Raw genomic sequence first — 16,269 nt, forward strand, 5'->3', positions numbered from 1 at the left:
AACCGTGGTCGCTGAGTTGGTTAACTGCAAAGGGATTGAACTGTACAATTTCTCGATTCTTCTGAAGCACTTGTTAACAAACTCTTCTTCTGGAACTTTAAAAAATAAACAGCTAATGATCCCTCGCCCATTACTTGATTTAAACAGGTAAATAAACAGCTTAAACAGGTCACAGTATTTAGCCTATTCAGCTGAAGGGAATTAAAGGGTGGCTTTGTTAAAGAGCAAAAAGAGGCGTTTGAAGGCCCGCCTTGCAAGGGAATCTGGGGATAGGCTTTAGATCCATCTACGGGAAGCAGCAATAAAGGGCCAGGCTTTTTTGGGCATTGGTGGGTGAAGGCTGGAGTTCCAGAGTTCGGTCATTCTCCGTTGCCATAATTGAAGCCCGCTGATCTGAATTTATTGCCTCCCTTTACGCCTCCAATGGGGTAGAACCGTTCCACGTCTTGAAAACATGGGGTCACACTTTCGCACGTTTCCCTCAGTAAAGGAGATAGAGTTGGCTATACACACTATGCGTCTCTCTGCCGCAATGGGTCCCGACGAACCTCCCATTTCTGGATATACAGGGAGTGCAGAATTATTAGGCAAATGAATATTTTGACCACATCATCCTCTTTATGCATGTTGTCTTACTCCAAGCTGTATAGGCTCGAAAGCCTACTACCAATTAAGCATATTAGGTGATGTTCATCTCTGTGATGAGAAGGGGTGTGGTCTAATGACATCAACACCCTATATCAGGTGTGCATAATTATTAGGCAACTTCCTTTCCTTTGGCAAAATGGGTCAAAAGAAGGACTTGACAGGCTCAGAAAAGTCAAAAATAGTGAGATATCTTGCAGAGGGATGCAGCACTCTTAAAATTGCAAAGCTTCTGAAGCGTGATCATCGAACAATCAAGCGTTTCATTCAAAATAGTCAACAGGGTCGCAAGAAGCGTGTGAAAAACCAAGGCGCAAAATAACTGCCCATGAACTGAGAAAAGTCAAGCGTGCAGCTGCCACGATGCCACTTGCCACCAGTTTGGCCATAATTCAGAGCTGCAACATCACTTGAGTGCCCAAAAGCACAAGGTGTGCAATACTCAGAGACATGGCCAAGGTAAGAAAGGCTGAAAGACGACCACCACTGAACAAGACACACAAGCTGAAACGTCAAGACTGGGCCAAGAAATATCTCAAGACTGATTTTTCTAAGGTTTTATGGACTGATGAAATGAGAGTGAGTCTTGATGGGCCAGATGGATGGGCCCGTGGCTGGATTGGTAAAGGGCAGAGAGCTCCAGTCCGACTCAGACGCCAGCAAGGTGGAGGTGGAGTACTGGTTTGGGCTGGTATCATCAAAGATGAGCTTGTGGGGCCTTTTCGGGTTGAGGATGGAGTCCAGCTCAACTCCCAGTCCTACAGCCAGTTCCTGGAAGACACCTTCTTCAAGCAGTGGTACAGGAAGAAGTCTGCATCCTTCAAGAAAAACATGATTTTCATGCAGGACAATGCTCCATCACACGCGTCCAAGTACTCCACAGCGTGGCTGGCAAGAAAGGGTATAAAAGAAGGAAATCTAATGACATGGCCTCCTTGTTCACCTGATCTGAACCCCATTGAGAACCTGTGGTCCATCATCAAATGTGAGATTTACAAGGAGGGAAAACAGTACACCTCTCTGAACAGTGTCTGGGAGGCTGTGGTTGCTGCTGCACGCAATGTTGATGGTGAACAGATCAAAACACTGACAGAATCCATGGATGGCAGGCTTTTGAGTGTCCTTGCAAAGAAAGGTGTCTATATTGGTCACTGATTTGTTTTTGTTTTGTTTTTGAATGTCAGAAATGTATATTTGTGAATGTTGAGATGTTATATTGGTTTCACTGGTAATAATAAATAATTGAAATGGGTATATATATTTTTTTGTTAAGTTGCCTAATAATTATGCACAGTAATAGTCACCTGCACACACAGATATCCCCCTAACATAGCTAAAACTAAAAACAAACTAAAAACTACTTCCAAAAATATTCAGCTTTGATATTAATGAGTTTTTTGGGTTCATTGAGAACATGGTTGTTGTTCAATAATAAAATTAATCCTCAAAAATACAACTTGCCTAATAATTCTGCACTCCCTGTATGCTCGTGGAGTAAGATCTTATTTATGGTTTTCAGAAGGTGCTTCCTCTCTAGAAGCATTCCCCCCCCCACCACTGGGTTGGTAGTATTATTGTACCCTTATACAAAAAGGGCGATTGAAATTGTCCCGCCATCTATCGGCAGATCGCCCTTCTGGACGCAGTCGGAAAAATCTTTACTAAATGTCTGCTTTCCAGACTTACCGCCTGGGCAGAGGAGAACAACATTATTACCTTGGAGCAGTCGGGGATTAGGCGCAACCATAGTACTTTGGATAACATCGCTGACCCACAAGTAGTCACTGAAAACTATGTGAAATTCAGAGGTGGTACGGTTTTCACCACTTTTATTGACTTTTCAACAGCATTCAACAAAGTGGACAGAGATTTATTATGGAGAAAGCTGTCCATCTTGAGGTTGCCCTCGTTCGTTCTAGAATTAGCAATAGGTCTCCACTCTACTACTTGGTGTAGACTCTCCACTCTACTACTTGGTGTAGACTCTCCACTCTACTACTTGGTGTAAAGTTCTTTTAGGGGGTGATAATGGTCTTTCAGACTAAATACTTTTTGGAACCCTTGCTTTTTTCCTTATATATTTCAGATTTCCCCTATCTTATATATTTCAGAGCAAGGGTTTTCCCCTGCAAATAGGTGGGTACTCTGTTTGTTGTCTGCTATACGCTGATGACATTATGATCTTTGATTTAACACCCAAAGGTTTTCAGAATCGTCTCCAGTTTTCGTCAAAATACTCAGAGTCCCACTTTTTAAAGATTAATGCCTCAAAAAGTAAGGTTCTTTGCTTTCAAGGGAATAGGACGACGAAATTCCCTAACTTCCATTGGTCGTTACGATTGCAAAGACTGGAAGTTGTGGAATCATATCCCTTTCTAGGGAAAATTGTTTGTGGGAATCTTAGCGATGTAGCCTATATTTCATCCAATAAATTGAAAGCAGAGGGTCAAGCAAGAGGTCTTGGGGCTCTATATTCAGCCACAGGAAGTAAGCATTTTGCACATCAGTTATCAGTATATCGAGCCAAAATCCCCTCATCTCTCCTTTACGGCCTGGAATTTATTGATAATTTAAAATGGGGTTTTTTGAATCAGTTAGAAGGTAAAATTCTTAGTCTCTCTGTTAATACAGCAGTTTCTGTGGCATCCTTAAGGCTGGAAATAGGTTTAAGAAGTGTTTATGTCCAGGGACTAGCAGGGGTTAGACGTTGGGTTGTGGCGCTTATGAGGAGCGAGGAAAAGACCATAAAATACTGTGTGTAGATGACAATATGTTACCACATCATGGTTTAGTAATATAATTATTAAAATTGAGTGTTTAAACAAACTGAGAAACACTCCTGCCCTGATGGCAATGTTGTTACTAAACTAAAAGAAGTCCTAGGTTATGTGGGGTAGACATCATGGGTATGTGGGCTAGATTCTTGTGATGCATGCAGCAAACTTTAGTCTACTTAATCAAACAAAAGAGGGGTTTTTTGTACTGCAGAAATGCTGAGCTCACATATTTGAAGGTGCAATCAAATGCGAGAATTAAGAAAAAGGCGACTCTGTAAACTGTTTGCCTAGGATCACACAATTTGAGACCCGTTTACAGGTCAAGTACATTACAGTTAGGTCAAGTAGAGTATTTACGTTACTCGACCTCCAGGTCTTGTAACATTTTTGATTTTTCGAGCCCTGATGTATTATTTGTCTGTCCATTGCTTGTTTCATTTCGATGTAAATGGTTAAAGCCTACTTGTCTCCAGCTTTCTGTGCTGTCTGCACCTGAGTTTCTCCGAGACTTATTTGATCCTCTTAATGAATTATACTGTTTTAGAATTTTTAATTTAAAAAAAAAATGTTTTTTGCATCCATTTCAACAACATACATTGAAAAGGAGGCTTATTTTTCTTGGAAAATGGGTTAGAGACGCTGTGTAACATAATGCAACTGGGCGGTTCCTTCATAATAATAAACTTTGTTACTTCTATAGAATACAGGTGGTTTGGCGAAGTATCTGTGTTTTCACAATATTCTTAACCATGGGTTTCTTAAGCTAATATTTTACCTTCTAATCTATACGGTTTCTGCTCTGAAGCACTAATGTATTTTTATGAACTGCTGGGTACGAATCATGATTAGTTGTTTCTGTTTCAAGTGAATAAGGTGTCATTCTAATATTTTATTTGCCTATTTGCATGTCACTATTTAATGCTAATATGGAATGATTGAACTTTAATTAGAACATTGGAATGTTGGTAGCTCCATTGAAAACAAAAGTGCTGCGGGCTTTTACTGGCCGGTAAAAGCCCGCAGCGCCAACATTCCAATGTTCGCTTTGTTCACAGCAAAAGCTGTGAACAAAGCCTCACGGAGCCCGAGGGGATTTTAATCCCCTCGGGCTCCGTGAACATTTTTTTTTTTAATAGAACATTCTGCCCTGAGTGGCAGAATGTTCTAATAGCCTTAGAACCCGCCGTAGCGGGCTCTACCGGCTATTAAAGTCCCTCTCCCTTGTTAAATGCCCTCGCCTTCGGCTCGGGCATTTAACGCGGGGAGCGGGCCTTTAATAGCCGGTAGAGCCCGCTACGGCGGGTTCTAAGGCTATATTGGAGTACTGTATTTTGTGATAGTATCCTGAAAATATTTAATGTTGAGCTTTTTATATAATTTGTATGAATTTTTATGTGTGCAAGCTGTTTACGTGCGCAAGTTGTGACAGGAATAAAGTATGGTTTTATGTTGTTTTTATGTGGACCTCAGCTGAATTCCAAAACATAAAAGAACAAATTGAATTGAATAAAAGTAGCGGATATCCCATCCAACTTATAACAAATGCATTACATTCTAATACACTTGTAATAAGGTGGATGGCACAGCCACCATGTTTGTGGTGGAGTCAAACTCTGAATCAGGCCCTAGGTTTTCATAATAGAACTTGCTTTATGGCCTAAACTACACAGTTACTACTGCCATTCTTCCAAAAAAAACACAAAAAAAACACAAGTATACGTTATTTTGAATACTGGCTGCACTTGACAAAACAGAAACAGTTGTAGAGGGATACAAAAAATCATGTTTTATAGGAACTTTAACAGGCAGGCAACATGATTCACTGAAGTAGGTCAAACTTCTATCAATTAGTCTTTATAATATTAATTAATAAAGATCCCTTTTTTGTGCATGCTTAAGAACAGAGATATTTGGAAGGCTGGATTTGCAGCCTTGTAGTCGGAGATCCACAACTTAAAATCCCAAAGAATCGCTGGTCCCTCAATGGTGTTTTGGACTACAGCTGGTACCATGTTTTGGCCTAAGTGAAACACGTCGTTGGTGAAAACTGGACCCCTTTCTAATTGTAATACTTATTTTCTTAAATGCTTTAGGCATTTATGGGTGCTCATCTAGAAGGGATGCAGATCCTATGCATCGATACACAATCATTTGCCTAGCATCAGTGGAGGCCCTCCGTTCAGGCAGCACTTTTTAATTTGGCGTTCATTTCCACACAACAATAAAATATGTTGAATGAAATGATTTGAGTATTAGTTTTATGATCAAAATTAAGATATGTTTCCTTTGAAGATTATGAATATTATAGCTCATGAAGAAAGGACCAGGGTCCAAAATGAATTAAGTATTTGTTGCAAATTTGTTGTGGAAACAGTTATGGCTTAACACAAACACTAATATAATAATTAAAGAATTAGGACAACAGCAAATTGAAAAGGGGTGAGCGTATTTCCACTACATGGTTAGTACGATCGGAATAGGGTGACAAGATTGCTTTGCACCACACAATAAGTGATTTAAGAGAAATAAGTTTCAGCTATTGTGCCATTTCCCACTTTGGGTATTTACAGTGGTACTTTTGTCCACAGGGATATACATGTTCTATCAAGTGCTAGGCAGCTGGAAATAGATTTGGGCTCACAGATGGATAAAACTTTATCAGCAAACCTACCAAATCTGCAGCACAGTCTCGGGACATTTTTATCGGGCCGATATGGTTACAACAAACACAAATCAAGTCATATTTTGTGGCGTTTTGCAGTAGTGATTTATATTTACCACACCAGTCATATGATACAGAATGTAGACGTAGAACATTTTTGGGCAACATCCCAGATGAATTGCCACAGTACATCTTTACACCCTCACTGAAATACATCAGCTGAGGTGTGGGAAAGCAGAATGTCTGTGTTATGTCAATACAAAAATCGCTGACTTTCCATTTGACGCATTCAGTTTGAAAGATCGATTAGTGTACAATGTACAAATTTCAGCAGCTCCAATAATTCACTTTTCCACACCACACCTCCCCAACTTTTCCCAAAAATCACTCACTGCTCCTTATTTGTAGATACTGCTAGCAGATTCATAAATGAGAGTTCAGGTTCAAAAACAAAGGTCAAAGCTCCTTGCAGGTGTAATCAATGCTAGGGAGAATTATGTTGTAAATAGGACAGTAAGGTCATGAATGATGTCAGCAGTGATGTTGTGTGACTTCTGTGGTGTGCACTGGTAAAAGTTAGTTTTATGGGTATTTTAATTGTACCATTTGACTATGTTTGATGGTGGAAGTAAAAACATTATGGTTATGAAATGTTCTTTTTGGTTTTTTTTCTGAAATGTTCTATATAGCACATGCACACAGAGGTCAATACTTGACAAACCAGTCGTTGAATTGTGAATGGCGCACTGGGCCCTATGATTCAAAGAGAACCATTCATAGTTTTGTAGAGTGGAAGACCAAGTAAGATAACAGGTAAGACAAGAGTGGGTTGAGGACAGGCAGAAGAGAAGGCCCTCCTGGATTTTTTAAAATTGCTATATTTGAAGGACAAAGGTTATTTCTGTGCCTCTTAGCCCAGCAGCGGCCCACACTGAATAATTAGCCCCAAAGGTAGCCTTCAGTTAACTTATGCAATAAAGACGCTTTTTCCAATGTGAGAAGAATTTTACCTAAAGTGTTAAAGTGACTGAAAAAAACTATGGGACTGTTGGAGATCACAATAAAAGTGGGGTTGGTCAGTTTCAGTTAGTTCCCACTCATTTTATTACACATATATGATTATACATACAAACACACATTTTATAAATACTCATACTTACAGAATATTTACATATGTTTAAAAGTTATTGCAAGTGTTCTTATAATGAAATGCTTCGGCGATTTTGGAAGACACAATTGTGTATAAACAATTATAAGGCTTTATGGATGAATCAACACTAGTAAACTAAGTAGAAACTTGATGCCTGGCAAAAGATTAGAACTTTGGATACACATACAAGCCACAACAGTCAATACTATATAAAGGAACAGGATGGATAGCCTCAGCCTGTGTAGAATTTTGGAGCAGTTTTCTCACATGGATTCCCAACACTGTGATGAAGCATTTAAAAAAAACCACAAAAAAAACACACAAAAAAAACCAGAGAGCAAGCATATACTTTCTCTGAGACAAGGTTAGGATTGGAAAATTACAAACTATGTGTGAATATATGGGAAGCACACATGTCTTAAGAACCAGGGGTCTGTACATCAAATATGATAACATCATTGCCATAAACATCCAGGAATTATAAACGGCAAACAATGGCTTGTACACCCTAAGGATATTTTCCAAATCACTTTTTTAATTTCTAGAAATTAATATTTAAAACATAATATTGTACACTTACCAACAAACAAAAAAGGTTCAACTGTAGTTTTTTGTATCAAGATTTAATCTGAATGTCCAGTATTATGTTTTAATATTATTTAGAAATGTATTCAATTATTTTCCAAAATATCATTTGTTGTGGATATTTTGAGGTTAGTGATGGATTTATGATTTGAGGGCAGTTACTATATCCTATTCATACATGCAACCAACAAAACAGTACTTTATATCACTTCTCAAGCACAGCGGAACATTCTTCACAGGCAAGTAAAACCTTGGATTGGTTCCTGTACTTCTGGAATTAAAACCTTCCTAGAGTCTTACCCAGCTATTACCGATGTAATCCCTATCTAACACTCAGCACCCTAAAATTTGGCTCTATGAAACATGAAGAATTAAAAAAATTAGAACCCACATTACAAATAAGTGATTATTAGAGAGCAATCATGATGGTAAATGCATTTTGTATTACATGGGCAACTATAAAAAAAAAAAAAAAAAAAAAAAAAAAAACAATCAGGAAAATGCTGGACCACACTAGCCCTTACTGTTTCTCTAACCACAAGCACAAGCTTAACCATCAGCATTTTAAGCATTAAAACAAGTCTCACCTACCTTACCTAGCTTGGACTGCAAAAATCCTACACATTTTACAATGGTAAAAATAGATGTTCCAAATGTTTAATACATTTTCTTCATTCTTACGCAAAAGAAAACATTGTGATGATCACGCTTCTTCACAAAATGTTCATTATTCTAATTTTTTTCTTAGGTTTACATGATGCCCCAGGTGTTGTTTTCTCTAGCAACAGAAATCAAGCACAACACCCCCCACATGTCATAAGCATGCTGAGGTTACCATCATCGGCATCAGCCGCACTGCCAAAGGGGTCAGCCAGGGGCAAGCGATCGGGACGCAGAAGCGTTGGCTCAGGCGATTTCAAACCCTCGATCAGTTTTTCTGAGTGGCGCAGCAAGAAGCGAGAAAAGAAAAGACGGATAAAAAGGAAGGGACAGGCCAAAAACAGAGCAGGAAAAAAAGACAACATAATGGAGAAAAGAGCAATAAGTATTCTCCTCTGGCATTGTGGGACATGATGGGTTGTGATGGGCAAAGCAGATTAGCACATGTTTGAGTATCCCATCAGGAAATGCACAACTTTTAAGTCCCAGATATATTTTAATTCCTTTTCTAATGGTACAGATTTAAATGGTGTCTCCTTAGTAGCGTTGTTTTAATTGTGTACCCCTCATAGCAGACTTATTTTTTATATTAAAACGTTTTATACCCCACCTACCCCAATTCTGTGAAGTGGCGCACAAGTCTAAGAATCTAATTTGACAGTTTGAAGTGATTTTCAAATTAAGCGGTCCATTGATGCCTTAAATAGCCCTTCCCTGAATCACAACAAGTGCTTTAGCCCTCTGATGTAGCTCCACCAGCTAGGATGAGGGCAGCCTCCTAGAGTTTCGATGAGAATGGAATAACTTCCAGCATACAGAGGTAAACCCTGTAATTTAACTGTCTCTACTTTAAGGATTAAGCACTCTGTTTGCTCTCTGTATCAGTGTCACTTATTTGATTTTCACTTGCAGCTGTGCTTGTTCTTGAAAGCTTCATTTTCTTGTGCTGTGTATAAAGCGCTATGACTGCACCCTGAGCTTTATGCAATTACTAAGTGTACTAAGTCTATTCATGTGTTAGTCCTCAAAGAGAGCAATCATCCCCGTACCTATCTTTCAGCGATAAAAGCCTGCTGCGATTGTTTACACTGCACTCCGCACATTGTTGGTAGTATTAATTGGTGTCGCTTGCTTGTACCCACCTTATTGATTTATTTAAAATGCACTGACACTTTTCAGTTATGCTGTTTCAATGATGATTTGGTTGTCATGGTTTTAAGTAATTTGAGGAACATTAGGCTCTTCTGCCTAATTCCTGCTGATAAAAATTGCATTCCGCACTTTGCTTTTATTAGCCACTAGAGCAGTTGTCCACGCCAGCATAATCGATACATGTAAAATGATTTGAAAGTCATTCGATTTGCAATTTTAACATTGTTCATGTTACTATAGATTGTAATGGTTTTAAGTAACCAAACAATAAATTTTATTATTATTATTTTTTTTTTAAAGAATAATTTCCAAACTACTTATTTTGTGGAGGACGAGATGCTGACCTCAGCTTTCAACTAAACTCAAAGGCTGCAGGAATGGGGCCTATGCATCTGTATATCAAGTGGATTTCAGCTTTGCATGCAAATAAAAAGTAGTGGCTTGACATATGGTAATATCTCAGTTTTACTTACAGGTCACTTTGGCTCGGCCTTCACAAAGCACTGGTGCCTACTGTAAGATATACAACTGCTCTTATCCCACCCGCATAGCTTCTCTGAAGCCGAGATCCCTACAGCTTTAGCATACATGTCCAGAAACTAGGCACGATCATATATTTTTGTGTTTTGTTACCTGGCGTGTCAGATAGCGGAAGAGCAAGGAAGGAAGCATCTGACATGTTCACAAGTGGGGGGCTGCCATCCGGGCTTGAGGCATCTTTCGCCTTTTCAGCTGCACATAGTGGGAAAGGAGGAACAAGTAGGGCAGAAGAGAAAGAGAAGCAAGAAGATGAAGACAGAACACCAAGACAAAAGCAAGAGCAGATACACTAAATGTTTTCAAAGGGCCTGATGTGCTACCACCGATTACATAAAGTGTTAGATAAGATAAGACCCCCCCCTCCCCAATCCTACGAAAATGCTCCTATGTACTCCTGTAGCTCCGATGACATGGTCAAGTGTTCACTAAGTGAAAAATAAAAGGTATCCTTCAGGGTACACTCTGATAATAGGTATCCTTCAGGGTACACTCCTAAACGTTTTCTCATATGTGTGTGCATCATTCTCTTTCAATTAACCCTATTTGGTGTGCGATGTGAGTGTGTCCTCTGGCTTCAGATCCTCAGTATGGTCATAGTTCTATTTTTCAAAATGAAGACTTATCCCTTCAGGCACAGCCGCCTTCTAATGTTAAATGCAATTCACTACATTGATATTCTATGTAGTATCATTCTCACTGTAATAAAAAAACAATTTTTGTTTCAATTAATGTTTGATTCAAAATCGATAACACGTTGTAGTTTGTCTCCAAATCAATGGTTTCCACATATATTATTCAACTACATATTTGTAAAAACAACTTTCGTAGCCTTAATGCATTTCAACACTCAAGGGTCGTTTGTCGGCGGTGGAACATTCCAAGTTATTGTTTATTACTTTACAATTGTTTAGGAAAACAATAATCTTAGTCCATTTCAATTTGGGAGTAAATATTCACAGGGAACAACATGTGAACAAAATATTTACAGAGATAAACAAACAGAATGTAGAGTTCATGTCTTAGTGACTATGTTTAACAATTTTGAAAAGTGCCATTCTGGCATCCTGAATCAGCCCATAAAGGTGCACACATTGTGAGAGATGGTCTGAGTGTATGACGGCACTCCGGATGAGGACGTGCCATCTTGGGAAAGTATTTTATTTTATAGCTCGAGGGCTTCAAGTAGTCTTTTTTTATTTCTATGCCAAAGTAACCTGTTCCCATCCAAAAGAGAATCACAACCTTAGAATGGTGTTATATATGAAATACCTATGAGAGGTAGTGGCAACTGAATCTGCTCAGTGACTACTAAGGAATGACTGCTATGAGTGCACTGAAGGCCACAATAATAATGAGGGCCAGACGCAAAAAAAGAAAAAACAGTGTTTAACATCAAAACTGTGTGGCTGCTGGAGCTGAAATGCACAGCTCCATTCCATTTAATGATATGTAATTTTGACTGAATGTGCAGATGGAGCACATGTAGTGATGGGGGAAAAGTGTGGAATCATAACTTTTGTGCTGCGTGTAGCGCAAAAATGGCTCAATGGATTACCATGAAATTTGGCAGGAACATAGATTATGGTGTATAAATGATCCATTTGGATAGCCCAGGTAAGTATATTTAACGTAATAAGGCATTTTAACTTAGTGAGATCCGTGGCTGCGGAAGTTTTTAAATTTTTGTGATATTTCACAGAAGTACCATGGTATATACAGCGATGACAGAGCATTATGTGATTGGCTAATGATTGCCTTTACAACAGTTAAAGGCAACAGTATTGGTTAGGGCCTTAGATATAGGTAAGTAGTAGGCTTTTTTCCCTACCTTTTACCACTTTATTTAAGCTGTAATGATTAGGGAAAACTATTTATAAATGTCTATATATTTAAAACAAAATGTAGAGTACCTCGGGACTTCCTAGGAAGCACTGCGGTACTAAAAAACCCATAATATATCTATAATAATCTCTTTATTAAGCGTGGCCTAGACATTTCTCCAAATAGAGCACCAAAGAAGCAAAGGCGCAAATTTAATATAATCCTCTACATAATACAGACCTAATTCTTCATGCACCATAAAATTGTGACTACCTGGAGGGACCCCCAAAATTGTTATAAGCAACCTATTTTTTTTTTAGTTTACAGTTTTGTAACATTACAATAGCCCCAGATACCGTACATGAGAACAGGAATACACCTACGCTTGTAAATCTCAAAAAGCAGGCAAATGGGATTATTCCCTTTCCTAAAAGAGAAACTAAAGATGGAGCCAACAGCCTCTGAGAAACAAACACTCCTACTCGACAAGTAGCCCAAGTATTGTTTTTCTCAAATGCTACACTCAAATATGGGAAGAAGTTAAGTCTTTCCATGTGCTTTCCTTTAATAGTGAGAGTGTGAGTTGTCATGTTTTTGGTCCACACAACAGTACAAAAAACTTTTAGACCTGTTGGAATCTAAGTTCAAGCTCTCCATAAAACCCACAAACACATCTACAAGGGTCTTAGGCCGATTGGAGGTCTTGCTAGCAAAATGGACTTATCAGCATAAAGAAACGCAGGCACCACTTCTCCAGTACTGACACATCCTTCCCAACTTCCAGAAGGATGATTTCTAGTTTGTTGATCTACAATAAGAAAAGAAAAGCAACCAGGACACAATCCTGATGGACTCCGCGTTTTAGTCTGAAGTAGTCAGTGCACTCTCCATTTTCCCCAAACCTTACGAGGCAGAAAGATCAGAATGCAGCACTCACAGGAAGTGCACCAGCCCGTCCTCAAACCCCATGTAGGACTGCAGTTCCAAAAGCTTTGATCTATTCGCACTGTCAAATGCACTAGCGAGGTCCATAAAGGCTAGATGAATAGAACTGCACCTGGCCAATTTGTACTTGCTAACAAGAAGATGCAGGTTAAGACATTGTTCTATCGTCTCAAGTCCTGACCAAAAACCACACTGCACCTCAGGCAGGATGTTAATGTCAGAGATCCAAGTTACCAATCTATTCAAAATAATTAGTTCCACAATTTTAACCAAGGAGTATAACAAACAAACTGGATGGTGGCAGGACGGGTCCTTCAGGTTCCCATTTTTAAACACCGGCACAATAATCAATGTCTTCCAGGATTTAGGAAAACCAACCATACAAGAGTGGTTAAACAAATTAGTGAGAAGGGATGCCCAGAATTCAAAATAGCCCTCATAAAAGCCCAAAGAAACGCTGCCTAGGACAGGTGCTTTATTGGGTGGACTTATCACAATGGCAGTTCTTACCTCTTCCAAGGAGAAGAAAACATTAAGGGGAAACCGGGGTGGGTTGGGATCAGACCCTACTGACACGCTATTCCCTAAACAATATATGCTACGGAAGTGAGCCACACATGCTTTTGAGGCAATGTTACAATTTAATGCTGACTTTTGGGCAGAGAATGGTTATTTAAAATATTCTAAAACGTCCTAGTATCTTTAGTCATATAGGCATGGGTCAAGCTTTCCCAGCACTCAGTCCTCACCTCAGCTTTCCTTATTGCAAGAGACTGTTTGTGCTCCTTCCTGCAAGTTGCAATGTCACCCCTGTTCCTTGGGGATTTGTTTAAGGCATACTGCAACTTTCTGCTAGCCTGTCCACATCCTTTGTTAAACCATGGGGCAACACTAGACTCAACTGGCCATGCTTTTCTTGTACAAATCTTCTTTGAAGCATCTCCCAAAGACAAGAAAGAAGCAACTTTAGTCGTGCCACCTACATCACCAGAGAGTCAGGTTAAAATAGTATTCAAGCTGCTTGCTACAAGTCTACAAAAAATAAATAAAAACATTGTGGTATATTAGCATTTTTCCAGGTCAGTCTGCTCAATTGTAATAAAGAGTGACCCACCATTACTCCCCGCTTTACTTTCTTCGGGAGACTAAGCGAAAAGGTGAGGGAATTATAGTCACTAAAAATGCAGGAAATAACAGTCCCATCAAGAATCAAATTATATAGATTACTTATAACAAAAACGAAATGGTTTCTTACTTTTAGTTGCTTTGCAGTTTGAAGAGTTTTCTGGATTCAACTTCTGTGCATCATTCCGCCATCTAGTGTTTGGGTCCAGAAATGTTGTGTTCTGGTCCCCCCCCTCCCCCCAGCTCTTGGGCATTATCGACCACCATTTGGTGCTAAATTCGTCCTCTGTGTGACATCAGACAGCACCACAGAAGTTCCTGTGTGTGGTCACCATCTACAGATTTTTTATTTTCCTTTTTTCCCCTTCCCACCTGTTTGCTTCTTATTCCATTATCCCATTTCTGGGGAAGTGGGTGGGTCGCATGTGAATCCAGAAAACTCTTCAAGCTGCAAAACTACTCCTACAGGTAAGAAACCATTTCGCTTAGCAGCATGAAGCCTTTCTTGGATCCACATGTTGTGCATTAGATTATAAAGCGGTATCCCCTTTCTTGGGTTGTGTGGGATGAAATGAGGATGAGTTGGTAAATAGGTGTCGTAGTACCTTCTAATCCACTTGTGCTTCTTTGTACATCTGGATGGCAACACAGTAGTGTTTTGTGAAAGTGTGTGGGTTTGCCCAGGTTGCTGCAGCCCATATTTCCTCAATGGGCATGTTTGGCAGGAATGCTAACGTTGCGCCCTTCTTTCTGGTTGAGTGCAATTTGGGTCGCATTGCTAATTGCTTTCCAGCTTTTGTGTAGCAGGTTTGGATGGAGTCAACAATCCATCTAGCGATAGTTACCTTAGAACAGGGGTCTTCAAACTGGAGGCCTCAAGTGTTCCCGGGGGGGAGGGGTGTGGGGTGCAGGGGGCGCAAGGCTCTGGCCAAAAGAAGCATTTCACAGATAATAGTGTTTTGTTTTAAGCAGAAACAAGTTATTTAAAATGTCAACAGTACTTAACTGCAATGTTTAAATACATCTAGACATATTTAAACATTGCCATCTTTATAAAATATTTGCGAAAAATTCTGAAGGGGGGGGGCCCAATGATTTTTATTTTTCAACTGGGGGGGGGCGCGGCATTAAAACGTTTGGAGACCACTGCCTTAGACACTGGTGATCCCTTGCTTGCCTGGGCAAATTATATGAAAAGTTGGTTTCCCTTGTGAACTGTTTTAGTTTCTTGCAGATAGTACATTAAAGCTCTTCAAATGTCCAGGGTGCATAGGGCTTTTCGCTTGGGTCTATGGTTTATGAAAAAAAGCTGGTAAGAGAATGCTTAGGTTGACGTGGAACTGTCACTACCTTTGGTAGGAAGTGTGGGTTAGTTCTAAGGACCACCTTGTCCTTGTGGATCTGCAGGTACGGCTCTTGGACAGTCAGTGCTTGTAATTCGCTGACCCTGCGTGATGAGTTGATTGCTATTAGAAAGGCCATTTTGAGAGTGAGTAACTTTAGATCAGATTTGTGCATGTGCTCAAATGGATCTAACATTAGCTGTGTTAACACTGTACAGACTCCATAAAGGTGTTGGAGCAGATCTTGGTGGTGCCACCCTTTTAAATCCTAAGAATCTCTTTACTATTGTGGATGTAAAAAAAAAGGCTGGTTCCTGATGTGCCTCCAGTTTAGGCCACCTTAGCTGCTAAGTGTACTTTCAGTGATGCATAGGTGAGACCAAAGTCCACAAGGTGGGTAAGGTATATAAACGCTGTGTCCGGTTGTGTTCTTGAGTCCATTCTATTGCTGCTTGTGCACCAATGAATGTATCTTTTCCATTTGTCTGTTAGCATTTTGGTGTGCTTGGTTTCCTTGTTTGCCTCAGGATTTCCATTGTGCTTGGCAGGGGGGTGGGGGTGGGCTGGCTCTGGGTGATATACTTCTCCATGCTGTATTGTCAATAGGTCCTTTATTGGCCTCAATGTGATCAGTTGTCCCCTGGACATTTCCTGTAGATCTGAACACCACGTCCGTCTTGCTCATTGGGGAGCTACGAGGATGAGTTTGGTCCTCAATTGCTTGGTTTTCTCCAGGACCCTGGGGATCAGGGGAATTGGAGGAAAAGTGTAAGCAAATTTCCCTGACCAGTTTCTTGACAGGGCATTCCCTCTTGACTGGGAGTGAGAAAACCTGGAGGTCAAGTGTTGGCATTTTGCGTTTGT

At 39.8% G+C, this 16,269-nt stretch overlaps 1 protein-coding gene across 11 annotated transcripts in view; it reads right to left on the bottom strand.

The window, feature by feature from the left end:
• AAK1 (AP2 associated kinase 1) overlaps positions 1 to 16,269 on the bottom strand; it is a 244,600-nt gene that overhangs the window by 91,466 nt on the left and 136,865 nt on the right. For 6 of the 11 annotated variants that reach the window (XM_069214194.1, XM_069214192.1, XM_069214190.1 and 3 more), the window contains exons 17-18: positions 10,265 to 10,363; positions 8,655 to 8,756 (exon numbers count right to left, since the gene is read on the bottom strand). The exons of 2 other annotated variants lie outside the window; for them this stretch is intronic. In XM_069214194.1, coding sequence (XP_069070295.1) covers positions 8,655 to 8,756; positions 10,265 to 10,363 — 201 coding nt within the window. The remainder of the gene's footprint in view (positions 1 to 8,654; positions 8,757 to 10,264; positions 10,364 to 16,269) is intronic. 3 more of the 11 variants (XM_069214195.1, XM_069214191.1, XM_069214200.1) reach the window with 1 other exon arrangement.

Source organism: Pleurodeles waltl, chromosome 11 (genome assembly GCF_031143425.1).
Source record: "Pleurodeles waltl isolate 20211129_DDA chromosome 11, aPleWal1.hap1.20221129, whole genome shotgun sequence".
In the NCBI taxonomy this organism is placed as follows: Eukaryota; Metazoa; Chordata; class Amphibia; order Caudata; family Salamandridae; genus Pleurodeles; species Pleurodeles waltl.